At 42.7% G+C, this 23,352-nt stretch overlaps 2 protein-coding genes across 4 annotated transcripts in view; one reads left to right on the plus strand and one right to left on the minus strand.

Moving 5' to 3' along the window:
- Nucleotides 1–389: 389 nt before the first annotated feature.
- Nucleotides 390–6,174, minus strand: LOC118358194 (serine/threonine-protein phosphatase 6 catalytic subunit-like). Of its 3 annotated transcripts, none has more exons than XM_035735734.2 (7): nt 6,012–6,174; nt 5,310–5,405; nt 5,111–5,176; nt 3,514–3,655; nt 3,309–3,388; nt 2,943–3,152; nt 390–1,465 (listed from the first exon to the last, which is right to left on the minus strand). In XM_035735734.2, exons 1-7 carry the CDS (start codon nt 6,084–6,086, stop codon nt 1,217–1,219), a joined length of 918 nt encoding a protein of 305 aa, XP_035591627.1. In that variant the 5' UTR covers nt 6,087–6,174; the 3' UTR covers nt 390–1,216. The 3 variants fall into 3 exon arrangements, with proteins under 3 accessions (XP_035591627.1, XP_035591628.1, XP_052334600.1); XM_035735735.2 differs by having other exon boundaries at nt 5,951–6,072; XM_052478640.1 differs by lacking the exon at nt 390–1,465 and adding an exon at nt 1,516–2,840.
- A 701-nt stretch (nt 6,175–6,875) lies between these two features.
- The window catches only part of LOC118358193 (multiple epidermal growth factor-like domains protein 9), a 41,435-nt gene continuing 24,958 nt past the window's right edge, over nt 6,876–23,352 (plus strand). The window contains exons 1-2 of the mRNA XM_035735733.2: nt 6,876–7,593; nt 18,455–18,653. Of these exons, the coding sequence (XP_035591626.1) occupies nt 7,041–7,593; nt 18,455–18,653 (752 nt within the window). The 5' untranslated portion in view covers nt 6,876–7,040. The remainder of the gene's footprint in view (nt 7,594–18,454; nt 18,654–23,352) is intronic.

Consider the following 23,352-nt stretch of genomic DNA (forward strand, 5'->3'; position numbering starts at 1 on the left):
AGCAGACGCTCTTATCCAGAGCGACTTATAGAACGGGTCAGGCAAGTGCTGAAGCTTGAAAGCACATAAAAATGGTCTGTATACTTTTACTCAAGTAGAAATGTATTTGGTGATTTTTACTTGAGTCATTGTCTAGTAAGGTATCTTTACTTTTACTTAAGTATGACAATTTGGTACTTTTTTCATCAATGGGATAAATTGGAACGCCGACTGCGAGCCAGGCCTAATCGCCCAACATCAGTGCCCGACCTCACTAATGCTCTTGTGGCTGAATGGAAGCAAGTCCCCGTAGCAATGTTCCAACATCTTGTGGAAAGTGAAAAGGGGGGGACCAACTCCATAATAATGCCCATGATTTTGGAATGAGATGTTCGACAAACACCATGTAGTGTATTTCCTTGTATTTACTGATTAACAGTAATAGCAGAATCTCTCATTTTGATCATTTCCATATTAACTAGCTTATCCTGTATCACAGTCAGTTCACACAAGTAACCACAGCTAGGCTTACTGCTCTCATAGGCCTGCCCATCTTTAGATCAGTGGTCTTCATCTTAAGATGTGCTTCCCTCAATTATCAGGCTTATAGCTTTATTATAATACTACATTACAAGAGAACTAAGTGCATGAATAAATTCTCATGAAACATATTTCTGAACAAAAACAATATTGCTCATATGTGCTGTTTCTGATTTGAGTGATTTATATATATCTACACGATAAACAAAATTCAATAAATAGAAATTACAAAAATAAAATCAAACATCTGAGAAATAACATATTCTATAGGCTAGGTTGCAAATAGACCCAAGTCAAACTGAAACAAGTGAAACACACTGACTTCTTCCTGTAAAGTGGCTAAAAGTGATCCTGTTTCACTTCATGTATTCTTATTGTGAACTACCATAATGAATTTAATCTAACATGCCATGCGTTAGATAAAAAATATGAAATATTGACACTGCTATCACCTAAAACATAGTGGTATTACTTGATATGGTACTTCTGTGTCAATGCATGTGGGTTGGTACACAGAGCTACAGCAGACACAAAAACATGCAGTACGTATATAACGTACACACTATAATAAAATAGGAATGACAAAATCAGTGGTGTCACTTCAACAAGAGTTGTTGCCGCTCCTCTGCATGTGACGCATTACGAATGTGGTGTTTGATAACAGTGCGGTGGAAGCTGATGATCGTCAGTGCAGTGTTTACAGGAAATATGGTGTCGTTGTTCTGGGTGGAATGACTCTCTCGGAGTCGGGCACTGCCCGGAACAACTTGGGCTCCCTCGTATTGGCGTCTTTGAAGACCATGATGGAGGCAATGTTGCCGCAGCGATAGCAGTAGTTAGGAGCCGACCAGACTGTGACCAGCTTCTCATCAAACATGAACTTGTAACCCTCATGGACTAACTGGTGTGCCCGACAGATCAACTTCAAGTTGTTGATGTGAGCAAACTGCACATCGAGGGATAATTAATGAAAAAAGAAAGACAGTGAGATAAATGTGAATGTGAGAAAAAAAACATTACTATTACCCATTTCATGTACAGTACCAGTCAAAAGTTTGGACACACCTACTCATTGAAAGGTTTTTCTTAATTTTTACTATTTTCTACATTGTAGAATAATAGTGAAGACATCAAAACTATGAAAAAACACAAATGGGAATCATATAGTAACCAGAAAGTGTTAAACAAATCAAAATATATTTTATATTTGAGATTCTTCAAAGTAGCCACTCTTTGCCTGGATGACAGCTTTGCACACTCTTGGCATTCTCTCAACCAGCTTCATGAGGTAGTCACCTGGAATGCATTTCAATTAACAGGTGTGCCTTGTTAAAATCATTTGTGGAATTTCTTTCCTTCTTAATGCATTTGAGCCAATCAATTGTGTTGTGACAAGGTAGGGGTGGTATACAGAAAGATTGCTTATTTGAGCTATTTTACCAAATAGGGCTAAGAGAAATGACAGTCCATCATTACTTTAAGACATGAATGTGTCAATCAGGGACAATTTCAAGAACTTTGAAGGTTTCTTCAAGTGCAGTTGCAAAAACCTGGCTATAATGGGGACCGTCACAGGAAAGGAAGACCCAGAGTTACTTCTGCTGCAGAGGATAAGTTCATCTCTAACTGCAGCCCAAATAAATGCTTCACAGGGTTCAAGTAACAGACACATTTCAACATCAACTGTTCAGAGAAGACTGCTTGAATCAGGCCTTCATGGTCAAATTGCTGCCAAAAAAACACTACTAAAGGACACCAATAATAAGAAGAGACTTGCTTGGGCCAAGAAACACGAGCAATGGACATTAGACCGGTGGAAATCTGTCCTTTGGTCTGATGAGTCCAATTTAAGATGTTTTGGTTCCAACAGTCGTGGATTTGTGAGACGCAGAGTAGGTGAAGGGATGATCTTGGCATGTGTGGTTCCCACCGTGAAGCATGGAGGAGGAGGTGTGATGGTGCTTTTCTGGTGACACGGTCAGTGATTTATTTAGAATTCAAGGCACACTTAACCAGCATGGCTACCACAGCATTCTGCAGCGATATGCCATCCCATCTGGTTTGTGCTTAGTGGGACTATCATTTGTTTTTCAACAGGACAATGACCCAACACACATCCAGGCTGTGTAAGGGCTATTTGACCAAGAAGGAGAGTAATGGAGTGCTGCATAAGATGACCTGGCCTCCACAATCACCCGACCTCAACCCAATTAAGATTGTTTGGGATGAGTTGGACTGCAGAGTGAAGGAAAAGCAGCCAGCAAGTGCTCAGCATATGTGGGAACTCCTTCATGACTGTTGGAAAAGCATTCCAGGTGAAGCTGTTAGTAAAAATAAAGAAAAGCCTTTGAATGAGTAGGTGTATCCAAACTTTTTACTGGTACTGTATGTCTATTACTGTGTGAAATTAACAATGTACTCACCTCATTGGTGACCTTTGCACCAAACAGCCACCCAGCTCCCCTGGGGCTGATGGCCCAGGTGTCCACATCCTCGGGGTCTGACCACACAAGGTCACAGAATGCTCCCTTGTGGGGGATCTCTTGGTTCCGCTCAATGGTTCTGATCTGGTCCAGGGTCTTTATGTCCGGGGAGAGGCCCCCATGAACACACAGAATCTGCTCATCCATCAGCTGGCACAACAAAACAAAAAACAAAGCACAGCATTAGAATGCTGAGTAACTGAGACAGTAGAAAATATCTTAATGTTGGCTTGATATGCTAAAATTGTGCCATGGGGGCTGTTAATGCAGGAAATCAGAAATACAAAGCAATAGAGTTACACTCACCGCTGCAACTGTTAACATATCAAATACTTTGGTACAGTAGCGCCAGGCATTTGCATTTCCATATTTGGTTTGGCATTCATCTGAAAGGCAACATAGACCAGGAACATCCCATTTATAACTAGAGCAACTGGAGTCAATTACAAATGTGTTAATACAACATTTGGTTGGGTTGGATATGGTGAATTAATGATGAAGAAAATCTCACCATAAAATCCATACACTTGGGTTATCTGCCTGCTTTCGTGGTTTCCTCTTAAAAGTGTGATGCGGTCAGGCCATTTCGCTTTTAACACCAGCAGGTATGTGAGTGTCTCCAAGCTGTAATATCCCCGGTCAACAAAATCACCCTGCAGAGAATCAAATACACAGAATGCTGATGGGTACATTATTGATGGACGTTGTAAACAATATGAAACATAAGGCAACGGTGTGGCTCAGTTCATAGAGCATGGCGCTTGCAATGCCAGGGTTGTGGGTTCGATTCCCATGGGGGACCAGTGGGGAAAAAGTACACTCAATACTGTAAGTCACTCAAATGTAACAGCAAACATGTTGTCCCCCACGAATGATGCAGAGTCTGACTAACACATTTCAGTTAATTACTATAGCTTGGGCCAATCGGTAATTTTGTAAAGGCCGGATCTTTATGGCAAGACGCATCATTCACCCATATTTCGTCAAAATTGGCCCAGCTGTCTGAGATATCGCATGTGATTTAAAGCCAATTTATGCTTGATCCCAAAATATGGTCAGAGGCGTCGTGTGACACAATTGCGGAGCCTCCAGAGGCATGCAGAAGCAAAAATGAGTTTCGTACTGTATCGCCATGCGCCTCTAAAATGTTGTGACAATGCGGAGTGCTCTGAATAGCTCCGCATTGACATGATTGGTTGACCGTAGGTGAGGTCCTGTATAAACACAAAGTCACTTCCTTTACAACTTCCTTTGGGTCACAGCACATTCGGGTGTGGAAGGGAATTAAATTGTAGACTTGTTAGACAAAAGAGCTTTGAAACAAGATATAATTGATATTAATGTTCCACTAGGTAGAGGTGAGGCCAAATGTAGGATCAGAGCCATTTTGATAGATGTGTGGCAGAAGAGATGGGACTCTGAGCCCAAGGGCTGGCATTTATATGCCCTCCAAAGAATTGTTGTGGACCAAGATTCAAAGGTCAGATTAGGAAGGAAGAAGTGGCGTTTGCTCGATTGCGCTTAGGACATTGCACATTGAACTCGCCATTACATCTGGTTGGCAAGCATGTGAATGGTTTGTGTCTGGAGTGTATGGTGGATTAAACCGTGGAGCATGTGTTGTTATATTGTTGTAAGTGTGTTGAAGAGAAGGAAATATTGAAGTGTTGGCTCAATGAGGTTCGACCGAGTTGGGGGGGGTTTGGAAGGGATTTGGGGGATGGTCTAACAGAAGTTAGTAGGGCTCTTTTTTATTTTCTCAGAAGTACTGAGTTAGGTAGGAGGATTTAGAAATGTTGTAAACCGTGATTGACCACACACTAAAGCACAGTAGGTGGCTGGCATGCACATTCACATTTGTTTCATAGAAGAAGAAGAAGGCAACATCCCTCACAACAGCTCTGCAAAGCACAAGTAGTATGAATGCCTTGACTTCTGCAGAGGCTGTATCACGTAAGTGCTGCACGGCCAATGCAGACGTCAAATTGCCTTTAACTTATGAACAGACGGACGGAGAAAGATCCAGTCCCCTCCTCGATTTCATCATGGGGGGGCAACAATAACATAAATGGAGTGGACGAGGGGATAATAGTTGAGTTTATACCCACCATGAAAATATAGTTTGTGTCTGGGACCTGTCCTCCAGTTCTGAAGAGTTCACACAGATCATAAAACTGATTGAATGAAGAAACAACCAAGTTAACTTCAGAATTACTGGAAAATAAAGAATGCAAAGAAATAGAATATAAGAAAACAAATATTTAACAATGATGCTCTATGGCTGTGAAGGTCAATGAAGTAGCCTACCTGCCCGTGTATATCCCCACACACTGTCACTGGTGTGGACACAGGTTGGACATTGGATTCCTCTAGCAATAGGTCACATACATAGTCACATAACCTCTGAGGGAAAAAAACACACACAGCTTTAGAATAAGGAGGAGTCTGATGTGATGTGTGATGTAATGCCCAAGCAATGATTTAATGAATGAATGTCATAATAGCAATATCCATAAACTAGTGACAACTAAGCTCCTGAGTGGCACAGAGCTCTAAGGCATTGCATCTCAGTGCTAGAGGAGTCACTACAGACCCTGGTTCGATTCCAGACTGTATCACAACGGCTGTGATTGCGAGTCCCATAGGGCAGAGCACAATTAGCCCATTGTCGTTAGGGTTTGGAAAGGATAGGCCGTCATTGTAAATACGAATTTGTTCTTAACTGACTTGCCTAGTTACATCAAATAAATAAAAGCTACTGTAAATGGCACATTTTATATCATACCAATAATTGTGTCAAGCACGATGATGACATTCATTTAATTCAAATTCTTGGGTATAATGGCATCACAGTCTGTACGTGTGATTTTAGGTCAGTTTAGATGGTCTATGATTTAGAAGTGATAGCCATTTTGCCATTGTTTAGGTCTGATAAGTAGTCTACTTACTATACGTGCTGCTCATCGGGCTTATTTCAGTGATCGCCATTAAGAAGGCAGTGGTTCTCACCTTGAGGTCGTTTTCAGGTAAATATTTACACTGCTTGGCAATCTCCTCGTATTTATCCAGGTCCAGAGGCGCCATTGTATCAGCTGTTCGCTAAATTGTTTCTACCCTTCGCCTACATGTTTGGTTCAGTCTAGCGGATTTAATGAATAATTTGCCTTGTGCTGCCATCTGCTGTGTGGGTTATGCACTACTTTGGCCTTAGATTGTATAGGCTCCAGATCTCCGGACAATGTATATTGTGGGCTCTTTAAGGATTGTCTAATCGTATCATCAAATGCTTAATTATTCAGTGTAACAGCTCTGTTTCTTTGATCTTGAACTTGTTGGGCAGCTCATGTCACTGCTGATGAATGACTGTAGACGACAGGTGTTTAGGCCTATAGCCACGTAGTGGAGCTCGCACCCAGTAGAAACAATGGGTGATCAGGCGACAGCGCGCACATATCCTACAGCGTAGGCATAATAAACATCCCTATCTTTTTTTCTCGAGTCTAGGCCTAAAGTCCTGGATAGCTTACTTTTTCAGCGTGTTGCTGCTTATAGGGGGTACATCAATTAAAGAGGGGCATATGCTATTTCATGAATAGCCAAGGCCTAATGTCCCATAATCGAATGGATGTAATGTCCAGTCTAGGCTATAATCGTAAAATAACGTAATTTTAGATTATTTATATTTGTTTTAAAGTGTGTCAAATGAAAAATCAAACATATTTCTCATTGCACTCATCGCGCACTGGCTCACGATTACGCATTGAACCAATCAAATGCCTTTGCGATGGGAAAACAAACGCACCTAACTATACCACGAGACATCCCCTCAATGCCCTCATTGGCTGAAGGGTATGACAATCCAAAGCGTTTCCTTTCATTGCGCTGGGCTAGGTTGAACTGAAAGTGAAGTCAAGAAGCTGCGGGTAGTTCGGTTCGCAATCACTGGGTAGCAATTGCGAACAACATAGGCTAGTCCATTCAGGGAAAGGTCTGAGACAGACCATTACTAAGGCTTTACATGGAGAGCTGAAATTGAATATGAGGTTAACGGCCTTAATGATGTACATATCCCCGACTTTGCTATTTATTTTGTATATTGGATTTTCTGATGCTGCACCTCGCATCAACTCCTACAATGCGTCGCCTATCTCCAGGAAGCCTCGCTCAGCATCCGAGAGCTTGGAGCAGCTCTACACCACCTTGCCCAATCGTTTACCTGAGGACAGGTTTGTTCTCGGCCTAGTAACTGGGCTCACGCCGTCGCCCACAATTGTCTCCGCCAGAGCGACCAGCAAAACGATACAGGTCTCCACGGTTCCTGTCTCGCCAACCGCAACCACAATTCAGCCACCGACAACGGACCCTATAACCCCAAAGCCAAGCATAGAAATGATTTCAACTCCTATACAACAAATAATGGCGTTGAGCTCCAGAACATCAAATTCAAGCAAAAGATCCACTGATGCACGATCAGTTTTTCCTCCAGAAAAAACGCTGCAGACAGTGGTCTCCATGGTTTCTCAGCGGACGACAAATGATGCGTGGTCTTCAGATAACATCGATGCAAAGATTACCTCCGACAATAGTCAAGGTGAGCCTATGGTGGCGCTTAGATGTGATAAGAATACATATATAATGTTCCAAGGCGCATCAATTGTTATGTTATATTGTGTTGTGTATAGAATACCCTCTGCCACACCTCCACAATGGATACACCTCATTAGACTGATAGCCTATATGGAATTTTACTCTCTGACCTTTTAATCACCTCACACATTCACTTATGTTTGCATGAATGTCCATTTTCATGCAAACAATAATAATAATCTATTAACATGTAACCAAAGGCACAACCAAAACGTCCGCAGTATGTCTTTTGACGCAGAGCGCAGGCAGGCGAAGAAACTGAGATTGTAGAAACAATAGATCGTGGACCTCAAACCATGGACGGCTTTCTCCTTGCAAAATGATCAGTCATAACTAAATTATCCATATGAATTAGGACATACCGGTTCCAGAGTAATATTACTATCGGCTACGTTTGGCGTTCTCAGAGATGGTGGGGCCTTTATGAGGTAGGCTATATATGTGACATGCGTAAGTGTGTCAGATATTATGGTGATTGCATGAGAGGGGGAAGGGGGAGGAGGGTGTTTATCCCTTGTTTTTAGTCATCCATCCACACAGACTTCTCCATGTCTGCATATAATTGCCACCATGATAAGGTTTATTTTCCCTACAAGCAGACAACACGTGTCCGTTTGGACAGTGGTTTGATCCCCGTGGCCTTTGTGTCTATTTAACATCCTTAGACCGATGGGGGACAGGGGAATGTTACGCCACATCCAATCAAAATGAGCAGACCAAGACATGAATAAACCAGCACTGTTATAACCTTAGCGGATTATGTTGTCTCCCACCTCCCTCGTCTCTGGCCCCGCTGTTCTGCGCTTGAAGTATTGCATGAAGGTAAACGTTCCGACAGTCCCCTCCAATGTAGAGATTGGGGTGAGCAACACTTGAAAGTCTACACACCCCTTCCACATTCTTCACATTTTACTGCCTTAAAAATTAATCTAAAAAGGGATTAAATGCGACTCCCCCCCCACCCCACCCCATAGATGTACACTTCCTAATCCACATTTTCAAAAAGAAAGAACAATTATTTAAAAATGTCCTAATTACTAAGAAATACCAAATTAGAATATATTGAGTGCAGCTGTGAATCATTTTCAAAAATATTCTACCAACCTAGCACAACTTTTAGGGATTTCTTTTTTTTTAAGCAGATTTAAAATCAGGATTGAGACCTGACCATTCAGGTAAACTCAACACCTCTTGGAAATCCATTCTGGAATTGTCCCACTCTATCCTTGGGTTAGGTTTTCAGATTTTCAGAAGACTGGGTGGATTTTCTTTTGATCCTAACAAACCTGATCCTTTCATATTTCTTTTGATCCTAAACACCTCCCCAGTTCTTTCCGGTGACAAGCCTACCCATAACATGATGCTCGCACCACAATACTTGAAAATACAAAGACATCAACAACATGGATTACAGGCAACATCCGCATCAAGCTAAAGGCTAGAGCTGACGCTTTCAAGGCGCGGGATACTAATCCGGACGCTTATAAGAATGCCCACAGATGAACCATTAAACAGGCAAAGCATCAATTCAGGACTTCGATTGAATCCTACTAAACCGGTTCTGACACTCTTCAGATGTGGCAGGGCTTGAAAAATACTACGGACTACAAAGGGAAACCCAGCCGCAAATGCTCAGTGACGCGAGCCTACCATACGAGCTAAATGCCTTTTATGCTCGCTTCGAGGCAAGAAACACTGAAGCATGCATGAGAGCACCAGCTGTTCTGGACGACTGTGTGATCACGCTCTCTGTAGCCCATATGAGCAAGACCTTTAAACAGGTCAACATTCACAAAGCCGCAGAGCCAGACGGATTACCAGGACGTGTACTCAAAGCATGCCCTGACCAACTGGCAAGTGTCTTCACTGACAGTTGGTAGAGCATGGCGCTTGTAACGCCAGGGTAGTGGGTTCGATTCCCGGGACCACCCATACGTAGAATGTATGCACACATGACTGTAAGTCGCTTTGGATAAAAGCGTCAGCTAAATGGCATATATTATTATTATTATTATTACATTTTCAACTTTCCCTGCCTGAGTCTGTAATACCTACATGTTTCAAACAAACCACCATAGTCCCTGTGCCCACTTAGCTAAGGACCCTGGGACTAAACACCTCCCTCTGCAACTGGATCCTGGACTTCCTGACGGGCCGCCCCCCCAGGTGGTATGGGTTGGCAACAAAACATCTGCCACGCTGATTATCAATACTGGGGCCCCTCAGGGGTGCGTGCTTAGTCTCATCCTGCACTCCCTGTTCACCCATCACTGCGTGGCCAAGCACAACTCAAACACTATCATTAAGTTTGCTGACGAAACAACAGTGGTAGGCCTGATCACCGACAACAATGAGACAGCCTATAGGGAGATGGTCAGAGACCTGGCTGTGTGGTGCCAGGACAACAACCTCTCCCTCAATATGAGCAACACAAAGGAGCTGATCGTGGACTATAGGAAAAGGAAGGCCGAACAAGCCCCCATTAACATTGACGGGGCTGAAGTGGAGTGGGTCGAGAGTTTCAAGTTCCTTGGTGTCCACATCTACAGCAACACCATCGAGAGCATCCTGACCGGTTGCATCACCTCCTGGTATGGCAACTGCTTGGCATCTGACTGTAAGGCGCATATGACCCAGTACATCACTGGGGCCAAGCTTCCAGACATCCAGGACCTACAGTTGAAGTCGGAAGTTTACATACACCTTAGCCAAATACATTTAAATTCAGTTTTTTATAATTCCTGACATTTAATCCTAGTAAAAATGCCCTTACTTAGGTGTTAGGATCACCACTTTATTTTAAGAATGTGAAATGTCACAATAATAGTAGAGAGAATGATTTATTTCAGCTTTTATTTATTTCATCACATTCCCAGTGGGTCAGAAGTTTCCATACACTCAATTAGTATTGTAGCGTTGCCTTTAAATTGTTTAACTTGGGTCAAACATTTCGGGTAGTCTTCCACAAGCTTCCCACAATAAGTTGGGTGAATTGTGTCCCATTCCTTCTGACAGAGCTGGTGTAACTGAGTCAGGTTTGTAGGCCTCCTTCGTTTTTGATTTATTTTATAATTATTTTTCACTTTAGTTTATTTAGTAAATATTTTCTTAACTATTTTTTGAACTGCATTGTTGGTTAAGGGCTTGTAAGTAAGCATTTCACGGTAAGGTTGTACCTGTTGTATTTGATTTGAACATTGTATTCATTCCACATTACTGGCCTGTATGAAACTGAAAGGAAGGAAGCTTGTGTTAAAAAATCCCCCCCAAATCATCCATTCTGTTTGCAACAAGGCCGTTAAGTAAAGCTTATTACATGGTCTACGCAGACGGGAGATTCGCAGTGTTGCAATGCCTTTTTTTTGTCAGAAAAGGGGCGGCTTCTTGTAATACGCATCACCTATTGTGAAATTGTAGACCCTGCTGTAGCCAACTGGCTAGCCATGTGGGTTTTTTTCCATGGCCAAAACATGATGACCTCAACGCTAGGCCAAACCCTCCCCGGGGAATGAACCCATGTCTGTAATAACACCTCCAGCACTGCAATACAGTGCCTTGGACCGCTGCACCACTCGGGAGGCCAGGGCATATTTTTCTATTATAAATCTGACTATTTCACATGCAGATGTGGGAAACTGAATCATAATGCGCAGAAGAAGGAAGGAGGTGGGCAGAGCCAAGCGTGAGCTGGCGAGATGGTATTGGCGTGTTCTAGTATGTACAGTGCCTTCAGAAAATATTCATACCCATTGACGTATTCCACATTATGTTGTGTTACAACCTTAATTCAAACATTTATTAAATATTCATTTCTGAACACGTCGTGCATCTACATTTACATTTAAATGTGTCTACTATGTCCACATTGTGTCCATTCCTGCGCAATATTCAAATGCCAGTATGCGTTCTACAATGGTGGAATAGGCTAAATATGATTATAACAAAACAGCTTATGGCAGTAGCTACCAACTGTAGCTAAGTAGCCAGCTAACCTCTGTAGCTAGCCAGCAAGCTAATATAGCAAGCAACGTCGACCACTGTATGCGCCTGATTGCACCCAGACTGAGGAGAAATCCGCACACAATGCACCCTGACCACAGACAGATCTGAACACAATCAGACCACAAAGCGACTTTTGTCTTTTCAATGCGAGATTCGTATTCAGATAGCAGAAGTCGCATGTAAGTGTCAAGTGTGAATATATATATATATGCCATTTATCAGACGCTTTTATCCAAAGCGACTTACAGTCATGTGTGCATACATTCTACGTATGGGTGGTCCCGGGGATCAAACCCACTACCCTGGCGTTACAAGCGCCATGCTCTACCAACTGAGCTACAGAAGGACCACAACACGACCATTGGAACATTCTAGCATGTACAGTGCCTTCAGAAAGTATTCATACCACTTGAGTTATTCCACATTTGTTGTGTTACAGCCTGAATTCAAAATCTATAAAATATTTTTTCTCACCCATCTACACACGATACCCCTTTTAATGACAACGTGAAAACATGTTTTTAGACATTTTTGCAAATGTATTGAAAATTATATACAGAAATATCTAATTTGCATAAGTAACAAAGTCACTTGTGGTCTGATTGTGTTCAGAACTGTCTGACCACTTCAGGAGGTGGTCAGGGTGAACCACAGGAGGCTGATGAGGGGAGGACGGCTCATAATAATGGTCGGAACGGCGCAAATGGAATGGCATCAAACACCTGGAAACCATGTGTTTGATGTATTTGATACCATTCCACTGATTCCACTCCAGTCATTAACACAAGCACACTCTATCCAATTAAGGTGCCCCCAACCTCCTGTGATTTACACATTCTTAAAAAAATTCATTAAGCTCTGTCAAGTTGGTTGCTGTTCATTGCTAGACAGTCAATTTCAAGTCTTGCCATAGATTTTTAAACCGATTTAAGTCAAAACTATAACTAGGCCACTCAGGAACATTTAATGTGGCCTTGGTAAGCAACTCTAGCAGTAGAGGCTGGTGTGAGGAGCTATAGGAGGACGGGCTCATAGTAATGGCTGAAATGGAATAAATAGAATGGTATCAAACAGTGTTTTTATATACTGTTATTTTATTTTGAATCCTACGACTGTGTTGGGATCAATTGCTGTGAGTGCTGCTATATGTCCTGGGGTCCTGCGAGATTCTGTATGGGGGAGAGACCCGAAAGCCCAGCTAGCCTAGCTGGCTCGGCGGTTCTCAAATGGAGGCCGCTATTGAACATTTCCAGCATTGCAAGAGCTGCGTTTACTTTGCTTTGTTCCAGAAGAATGTGGACCACGCTGACTTTCAATGTAGCAACTGCTTGCGGAGGAGGACTACAGGAGTGAAGTAGCTACTCTTAGCAATCAAGTAGAAAACTGATTTTAGCAGTAAAATACTACAAAAAAAACGGATTACGGATTACACATCTGGCTAAAAGACTACTGTAGCTCTGCTGGAGTCACTTTTATTAACACCTTCTAGGAAACAGAAGATACTCTACCAATATGACAGAGTCCATCCAAATCATCTTGGCTCCTGGACTCTGTCCATGTATTTCAATGCTGCGTTGAAACAATGACTGGTAAATGATCCAAGACCAGCTCAGTTAATCCCTACCGTTGTGACAATGAGTCGTCATAATGCGCCATCAAATGTACATGATCTTCGGGGCATTGGCAAACACAAATGTAGGTAATTTAATTTATGTACCCTTAATTGCACCGAATACATCTGATTATCCTACTGCTATTGTAAGCAGTAATCATGAGCCTATAAACCAGAGGTACACTGTTAGCACTGAGGCGGTGTGCAATATTAGGAAGATCACTTTATGCAGCTCACCCTGCGCTATCAGCTCCAATGTAAATAACACGAGTTAGTCTACCTCTGATAAGCTTCCCAGTAAAGCAACCTAGAAAAGTGCTAAAAATAGCCCATATTAACATATGTAGCCTAAGAAACAAGGTCCATGAAGTCAATAACTTGCTTGTAACAGATGACATTCATATTCCACCTATCTCTGAAACTCACTTAGATTATACCTTTGATGATACAGTGGGAGCAATACATGGTTATAACATCTACTGAAAAGATAGAAATGCCAACGGAGGCGGTGTTGCGGTCTACAGTCGTGGCCAAAAGTTTTGAGAAAGACACAAATATACATTTTCAAAGTCTACTGCCTCAGTTTGTGTGATGGCAATTTGCATATACCCCAGAATGTTATGAAAAGTGATCAGATTAATTGCAATTAATTGCAAAGTCCCTCTTTGCCATGCAAATGAACTGAATCCCCCAAAAATATTTCCACTGCATTTCAGCCCTGCCGCAAAAGGACCCGATGACATCATGTCAGTGATTCTCTCGTTAACACAGGTGTGAGTGTTGACGAGGACAAGACTGGAGATCACTCTGTCATGCTGATGGAGTTCGAATAACAGACTGTAAGCTTCAAAACGAGGGTGGTGCTTGTAATCATTGTTCTTCCTCTGTCAATCATGGTCAACTGCAAGGAAACACTTGCCGTCATCATTGCTTTGCACAAAAGGGCTTCACAGGCAAGGATATTGCTGCCAGTAAGATTGCACCTAAATCATCCATTTATCGGATCATCAAGAACTTCAAAGAGAGCGGTTAAATTGCTGTGAAGAAGGCTTCAGGTCGCCCAAGAAAGTCCAGCAAGCGCCAGGACCGTCTCCTAAAGTTGATTCAGCTGCGGGATCGGGGCACCACCAGTACAGAGCTTGCTCAGGAATGGCAGCAGGCAGGTGTGAGTTCATCTGTATGCACAGTGAGGAGAAGACTTTTGGAGGATGGCCTGGTGTCAAGAAGGGCAGCAAAAAAGCCACTTTTCTCCAGGAAAAATATCAGGGACAGACTGAAATTCTGAAAAAGGTACAGGGATGCTGAGGACTGGGGTAAAGTCATTGTTTTTGGGGCATCCGGTTGTTTGGAGCATCCAGAAAAAAGCTTGTCCGGAGAAGACAAGGTGAGTGCTACCATCAGTCCTGTATCATGCCAACAGTAAAGCATCCTGAGACCATTCATGCGTGGGGTTGCTTCTCAGCCAAGGGAGTGGGCTCACTCACAATTTTGCCTAAGAACACAGCCATGAATAAAGAATGGTACCAACACATCCTCCGAGAGCAACTTCTCCCAACCATCCAGGAACAGTTTGGTGCTGAACAATGCCTTTTCCAGCATGATGGAGCACCTTGCCATAAGGCAAAAGTGATAAATAAGTGGCTCGGGGAACAAAACATCGATATTTTGGGTCCATGGCCAGGAAACTCCCCAGACCTTAATCCCATTGAGAACTTGTGGTCAATCCTCAAGAGGCAGGTGGACAAACAAGCAACCCACAAATTCTGACAAACTCCAATCATTGATTATGCAAGAATGGGCTGCCATCAGTCAGGATGTGGCCCAGAGGTTAATTGACAGCATGCCAGGGCTGATTAGAGAGGTCTTGAAAAAGAAGGGTCAACACTGCAAATATTGACTCTTTGCATCAACTTAATGTAATTGTCAATAAAAGCCTTTGACACATAAGAAATGCTTGTAATTATACTTCAGTATTCCATAGTAACATCTGACAAAAATATCTAAAGACACTGAAGCAGCAAACTTTGTGGAAATTAATATTTGTGTCTTTCTCAACTTTTGGCCACGACTGTATATTCAGAACCACATTCCTGTAAAGCTTACAATCTAATGTTAAATACTGTTGAAGTAATATGGCTACAGGTTCATCTGCCTCACCTAAAGCCCATTCTTGTGGGAAGCTGCTATAGTCCACCAAGTGCTAACAGTCAGTATCTGGATAATATGTGTGAAATGCTTGATAATGTATGTCATATCAACAGAGAAGTATATTTTCTGGGTGATTTAAATATCAAGCTGCCCACTCAGGAAAAAAACGTCAAACTGTAACCAGTGCCTGCAACCTGGATCATGTCAGTCAACCTACCAGGGTAGTTAAACAGCACAGGAATTAAATCATCAATCTATTGATCACATCTTTACTAACGCTGCAGATATTTGCTTTAAAGCAGTATCCAAATCCATAGGATGTAGTGATCACAATATAATAGCCATATCTAGGAAAACTAAAGTTCCAAATGCTGGGCCTAATATAGTGTATAATGTAGTGATTTTGTAGTGATGCATATGTTGATGATGTAAAGAATATTTGCTGCTCTGTGGTGTGTAATGAGGAGCAAACAGATGATGCACTTGACACATTTATGAAACTACTTATTCCAGTTACTAATAAGCACAAACCCATTAGGAAAATTACTGTAAACACTGTTAAATCCCCTTGGATTGATGAAGAATTGAAAAATTGTATGGTTGAGAGGGACGAGGCAAAAGGTATGGAAGTTAAGTCTGGCAGCCCAACTGATTGGCAAACGTACTGCAAATTAAGAAATCATGTGACTAAAATACATAAAAATACTACACTATGAAACAAAGAAATTATATAAAGAATGATAGTAAAAATCTTTGGGGCACCTTAAATTACATTTTGGGGAAAAAAGCCAACTCGGCTCATTCATTACAAAGCCCACTGATATTGAAAACTACTTTAATGACTTTTTCATTGGCACGATAAGCAAACTTAGGGATGACATGCCAGCAACAAACGCTGACACTACCTACCCATCCAAGTATATCGGACCAAATTATGAAAGACAAGAATTGTACTTTTGAATTCCATAAAGCCAGTGTGGAAGAGGTGAAACAATTATTGTTGTCTATCAACAATGATAATTAATAATGTAATCATGCTCCAAGGGATATTCAATGTTTTTTTTAAACACATCTACCAATAGGTGCCCCTCTTTGCAAGGTATTGGAAAACCTCCCTGGTCTTTGTGGTTGAATCTATGTTTGAAATTCACTGCTCAACTGAGGGACCTTACAAGTAATTGTATCTGTTTTGTACAGAGATGAGGTAGTCATTCAAAAATCATTTTAAAACACTATTGCACACAGAGTGAATCCATGCAACTTATTATGTAACTTGTTAAGCACATTTTTAGTCCTGAACTTATTTAGGCTTGAAATAAAAGGGCATTAATACTTATTGACTCAAGACAAGTCAGCTTTTCATTTTTAATTAATTTGAATTGAGATCAAACGTTTCAACTGCAACAAAAAAAATGTACGCCAAAATCCATCCTTCACTCAATGCCGGCCACTGGGCTTCCTCTCGTCACCATATTTGTTGGTAAGGGAGATTTGTATTTGTTATTTATTTAACTAGGCAAGTCAGTTAAGAACAAATTATTATTTTCAATGATGGCCTAGGAACAGTGGGTTAACTGCATTGTTCAGGGGCAGAATGACAGATGTTGACCTTGTCAGCTCAGGGATTCAATCTTGCAACCTTTGGGTTACGAGTCCAACGCTCTAACCACGAGGCTACCTGCCGCCGCTCTAAAAGTGCCAACTGGATGCTTCAAGTTTATACACCTGGTGAAACATCTGGCTCCTTGTTTGATCTGTGCAACGTCTTAGCAATGGAAGGCGACTTCCTTGCCTTCCCAAAATCCCACTCCACCCATGTGCACGCACGTAGATCAGTGGGGTGAAGCTTGTAGTAGCCTTAATACTGCAAGACAATATGCCAAAGACACTTATTGGCCTAACTTAAAAACTACAGGTTTGGGTCAAATCTAATACAACAGAGTGGAACCTTGTGCGTTCGTACGCCCAATCGAGCAAAATTGGCAGCTACACGGCCCAGGATCTCACACAGTCTGAGGGGTTGTGCAGGGAAGATGTCTTCATTGAACAAATAGAAAGCTGACAGTGCTCTCCAGGCTTGCATAACCATGCCCTTTCACTGTTACATAAAGCTGGAACAATGGCCAGAGATGGAGAGCGCTGATCTGAGGACGCTACTGTTGCAGAAAATGACATTAAATCCCCTCTAATGGCTATGCCGATGTCTGAGAAGACAGCACAACAATGTATTCTGAACGTTTAGAGCAGTAATGTTGGACAAAAGTTACTATGTTAAGGTCAAACCCTTCCTATCTCACTGCACTGAAACATACAGTACTGTGCTAATAGTCAACACAGCACAATACCATATTGGATCATAGGACACACTGTTTTACTTCAACACCCATTTGTTTCAATTTCAACCTCTACATGGACTTGCAAGGACAAGCAGCCTTGTCAACACACTGGATTTTCAACTGTTCGTTTGCTCTAGTCATATATCACATATTCAGCAATTAACATTATTCCTCAAACCTTTCATTTTTTGTTCTCAGCTTTCAATGTACAGTATTGTATAATGGTTTACGGTATGACAGAGTGCAGCCGCCCTGCCTCCCCCAGCCTCCCACACCATTCTTGTAAATTAGGCTGTGTGAGTAGCAGCAACCGGTCTCCTCTCATGTAAGAACAGCCCACCATGTGCTCAACAGCACACCAATTGCAGCCCGATATTTCCTATGTATGTCATGAGGCAGTTTTTACTATTTCCCATTTGTCCCCCGGGAAGAAACGCAATAGTCTCATGCATCAACAGTCGGTCTCTATCCTACCTCCTCATTTTCTGCGCCCCCCCGCCATCTCTCTCTTGGAAACAAACTGGAGAGAGGTAGAAGGAACACTTGGACTCCATGCTCATCATACCTGAGCTCAAATAAATAATACATGCCCACACGGCAGTGTCTACACGGTCATCCAGATCTGACACTTCTCATAGTATATGTGTGTGTACAGAATATCCTAGTGGTGCCGTATCATAACAATCTCTTCCTCTCTGTCCCTGCAGAGTCTCTGTGTAACTGCAGCAGCGAGGGTGTTCTAGACGTGGATGACTGTGACAAGAAGACAGGCCAGTGTGTCTGCATGTCAGGGTACACGGGGCTGCTGTGTGAGGACTGTGAGGAAGGACACTTCACCAATGGCACCACCAGCTGCATAGCCTGCGGCTGTGACTCCTACGGCGCTGTCAACCACCTATGTGACAGGTAAGAGCACTTGCTTCCTCTGTGCACTAATGGCACTGGGAATTAAACACTATACATTCAGTAGAGCGTACCACCTACCAAACCAGAATCAATTCAGATTTTTTTTTGGTCCCTATCTACTGCATCTTTGGCGAAAGCACAGGGAGATGTAGTTTTAGAAATCACAATGTATAAAAACTGTTTGAATGACTGATTTAGCAGACACTGTTGTGCATAAAAGATACTGCTCTGAAATATACATGAACTTATCACACAAGATGTTGTAGAGTTAGAGCAGCTTCAAATCTCTAGTGTTTATAATATACTGGAGCCATCTTGTGGAGTCATTATGTCCCTGGCCTTTGTAGCGAGAGACAGTTGGTTCGCCAGACCTCGGTTGGTTCTCATATCCTGAGCTAAACAACACACTGCCTCAGATACAGCCTTACAGTGTCAGAAAGAGTGTGACTTGGAGAGAGGTAGCTTGTTTGGCTTAGGAACACGCTAAAAATAGCTGTCGTATTTTGGTTTCTGAACAATTGAAAGGAATGTGTCTGGTCAGAAAGCTGAGTGAACATCCTTGTGATGTTTCTAATGCCCAGTGGCTGTGAATTAACTGTCAACATACAGCAAGCAGGTAGATAACATAGAGTTTGTTTTATTGTGCCAAATTAAGTTTATGACAAACATTTTGTACATTCATGTAGGAATATACATGGGGCTCAAGCTGTAGGATTCAAATTCAGGGACAAAACCTAATTTACCACAAAAACGGAAAGAGTAGAGTATAGATCCATTGAGGAGCAGGTGAAGGGGCAGCTAGGCCAGGGGTTTATTCTGAGGGCAGGAGCGTATGGGGCTAGCCCTGCCCTCACGCAGTAACACTAGCCCACATAATATGATCCTGCTCAGACAGTCTGAGCCTACCCAGTGCTAACCCAGCTAGCGTAGTGGTGGTCTAACCCAGGCGAGGCCAGCTCTCTCCCAGTGGGTAAGCACTGTGATTTACACAGATTAGCTGGCTCCCAGACCCCCCAGCCTCCCTCATGCTTTAGACCAGGGCTGCCCAACCCTCTTCCTGGAGATCTACCATCCTGTGGGTTTTCAGTCCAACCCTAATTTAGCATATCTGATTCAGCTAGTTAAGGTCCTGTTGAGCACCTAATTAGTAGAATCAGGTATGTTAAATTAGGGTTGGACTGAAAACCCACAAGATGGTAGATCTCCAGGAAGAGGGTTGGGCAGCCCTGCTTTAGAGGATGCCTCTCATTTACTGATGGACACTCCAGCCTTTCATATTACAGTCATATTCATCTTTTACTTTGCCATTTGGCATTCTATCACATTTGCTATTGGAATTCTGTGTGTCTGTGTGTTTTCACTTAGGTCTATTTAATTGCATGGCCAGGAACAGAGAGCTTGGATTAAACTAATCACCTACTGGTTCCAGATCACAGCATAATACTGATCTGTTCCAGCCTGGAACCTGGGAGAGGACCAGGAAGTCATTGGCTTGCAGACGTCTGGATCAGAGCTGCCTGCCTGGGATTTCAACTTGAGCTCTTTGTTCTTCACATTTCCTCAAGGACATGAACTGACCGGATCTAGGTTAAGCATGAGCATATACCTGATCTGTATAGTGCCATAGTCTTAAAGTATAGCCACAGTTCTCTTCAGACATACATGGTAAATCCATTGAAGGTTGATGAGGTATTCGTTGTAGTTGAAGCTCAATATGAGATGTACTGTTTCGGTTTCAGTTGTCGTCGCTTTTTATCTTGCATAGGAAGGATGTGCTCCTCTTGGTAGCAGCTCTACATTGCTATAAGAATATGCTTGGTTCCCAGCCTACTAGACCACGTTGGTAGGAAGTTGCTACTTTTTCCATTCACTCATCTGTAAGAAGCTATGTCTTACTGTGTCCCGCTGTGCTCTTTACTAAACTAGATCCACAGGGGACCAACAACAAACCGGGAAATAGATTCTTGGCCACAGGGCCCATCAGTCAAAACAAAAGCTACCGAACTGTGAGCTTGTCTCAGAGCCTTCCGTTGATAATTTGTTTTCAGGCGTGATGATTAGTGATCATGACTTGACCTGTGCCTATTCGGCTGATAGTTCATGACAATATGCTCATACAGTATGTGTACATATACAGATGGCAGACTGCAGGAGGTGAACCTGGCCAGTCTCGTCTTGAGCCCTTTTCTAAATCACGATCTGCGTTAACAACCTCAACACATGAAGGTGATTTGACGCTAATCCTCAGCCTAACAGGATGGGTTTTGCACCCGTTCGTACTCCTGACGCCCTCCCGTAGTCTGCTTCATCTAGGGCCTCAATACTAAATAATAAGGAGTGCAGCATTGGAAACAGTGCCGACTGCACTTTCTGTCTCTCTGTGTAGGCTGGGGGGGCTTGACGAACAGATACCGCTGCACAGAGACAGTCTGATAGAAATGGGACTAATCTCAAGCCTGTGGGAAAAACAAGCTGTTGCTAAGAGACAGCAGCATGACATAGTAGGAGGCTTCATATTACTGTATCTTAGCAACTAAATTAATGATTGTATTCTGATATGATGTGGTACTGCTCTATAAACCACTACCATGATTTAGCTCCACAGTTATGTCAATATACTACCAAAAACAATTATGTTCTAGCTCAAATGACTTCCTTTCGCCATAAATGTTATATCAATAGTTTATTTGGGCCAATCCTTAGGGGCACTGTTTTTAAAGTTGCACATTTATTTTTCACCCTCATCCTCTATGGAATGGAAACACAGTCTGTAATGAAATATTGATTTGGGGCAGTTATTTCCGCCTAGTCTCACTCTCTAATACAGTAGCCGAAACAAATTTGAATAATACTTTTTTATGTTTGCATATTTCTTGTCAGGAAGGAATTGAGAGATTGCGAGCCATTTTGTATGATTATGAAAACACGCCTTGGTGTACATGTGTTTTGGCTGCTTTAATTTCTTTATTTTAGGATATTTCGTTGAAAAAGCACTCTCAAGGATTCCGGCGCACACCTCTCCCTTTTCATGCGAGTTTGACTGGACATTACTGGGGCAATCAATGGGAACCCGGGGAGATCCCTCTCAATATCCTCCCTTCCCTTTGATGGGGTCATGTAATCATGAACCAGTTTAGCAGAGCACTGTGTGGGGAGCCGTAGTGCATTGATGTCCTTATCTCACACCTGAAATTAACTGTTACTGTTTTCTCCAGAGCGACATGTTAGCCTCTTGATCAGGTGGTGCATGCAGTTGGCTCCGGAGTGCAGGAAGTAGGTTGGTGCATTGGAATCCAAACGTCACAGGACTCTCCTGGTATATGTTACACCAGCACAGCTGGGTGCCTTCTCTGACGGGGAGGAAGAACGAAGAGGATAGTGCTGTGTAGTAAGAGCCCTAGTGACAGGCCACTGCAGGCGACCAACCCAACACTCACATTAGCAGGTGGCAGCATCCCATGCTGTATTAGAGGCAAGGACTCAATGGGGAGGCTTTGTTGCTCTAATGGCTGGAGTGCAGTGCAGTGGCCATGTCTGCCAGCACATTGTGCCAGGCTTTACTCTGAGCTGAGTTACATAACTGGTCCAATGTATGATCCTGAGCCAGGGGTCCTCTGGAATGGATCACAACTCTTGGCCCTTGATGTTGTTAAACATTCTCTCTCTGAAGATCTGACAGTGTGCCCTGACTCTAAAACATGCTTAGTGTAGAACAGTGTGTGTCTTTCTTGACTGGCGACCATTCTCCCCCCGCATTGCTGTTTCCCTGTGGTTAAAGAGGATGCAGTCAGCACAGATATGTGCTCAGTCTATTGTGATTCCCCAGTCATGCGCAAGCAACTTATGGCCGGCATCGCCATGGCAGCAGCAGAACAGCCGAACTGCCTGGTTGCCATGTAATACTGACCTAGTTAATATGCGTCTGTAACACGGAACAGAGTGGCTGGGCTACGCAGCCTGAAGCCCAATGAAAACACACCAAAACAACCCCCTCCTCCACCTAGTGACACTACGTGGGTGGTAGTTTGAACGTTCCATTGTGGCTCAATAGATACCACCACAGATGGGGGCTTCTCGGGTGCCATCACAGGTTGGTTTTGGGTGGTGATAACAGTCGGGGAATTGGGCCACCAAGGATGAGATCGGTGCTGTCGTACAATACTGTTTACGTCTCGCTGAAAACACATTAAACTATGAGATTGTCTCACCATCTGCTCCCTTTGGCCAGAAAAGAAAAGCTTCTTACATCAGAGAGACTGAATCACTGACAGTGACACTGGGAACCTGCCTCCAAATTTCTTGTCTGTTTTTTTTTAACCAAATAAGCTACCATTCTGGCAACTTTCCCAAAATCCACAGGTTTTCCAGAAATCATGGTTGGAGAATTCCGGATTTCCTGCTTATTCCCTACTGATTCCGGGAGTCTTTCAAATGTGATTTCTGAAAAACCTGACAAAGTGACAGGAATTTTGCAACCATAGGAACAGAAAAGAGCTCTTACTTCTCTACTGTGTCACATTCCTATGGCTCCCTCTCCAAGTCTACTGTTACTGTAGCTTTCTCCTCTCTGCCTCCAATCCCATGGAGTCATATGATGGTGTATTTTTGTCTTTTTTTAAATGTTTTTTTATGTGTGTCTCTGTCTGTTCCTTCCGAGCTGCTTAAAGCCTTGTTCTTCCCATCAGGTTACACACAGTCC

The sequence above is a fragment of the Oncorhynchus keta genome, chromosome 25, assembly GCF_023373465.1.
Source record: "Oncorhynchus keta strain PuntledgeMale-10-30-2019 chromosome 25, Oket_V2, whole genome shotgun sequence".
NCBI classification, from domain to species: Eukaryota; Metazoa; Chordata; class Actinopteri; order Salmoniformes; family Salmonidae; genus Oncorhynchus; species Oncorhynchus keta.

Bases quoted from the DNA above. Each gene is read 5' to 3' on its own strand.
- LOC118358194 (XM_035735734.2), bottom strand. From the start codon at position 6,086: ATGGCGCCTCTGGACCTGGATAAATACGAGGAGATTGCCAAGCAGTGT. The intron at 3,656-5,110 runs GTGGGTATAAAC...GATTCTCTGCAG, and splicing joins ACACAAACTATATTTTCATG to GGTGATTTTGTTGACCGGGG. The intron at 3,153-3,308 runs GTGAGTGTAACT...TTGTTGTGCCAG, and splicing joins ATATGTTAACAGTTGCAGCG to CTGATGGATGAGCAGATTCT.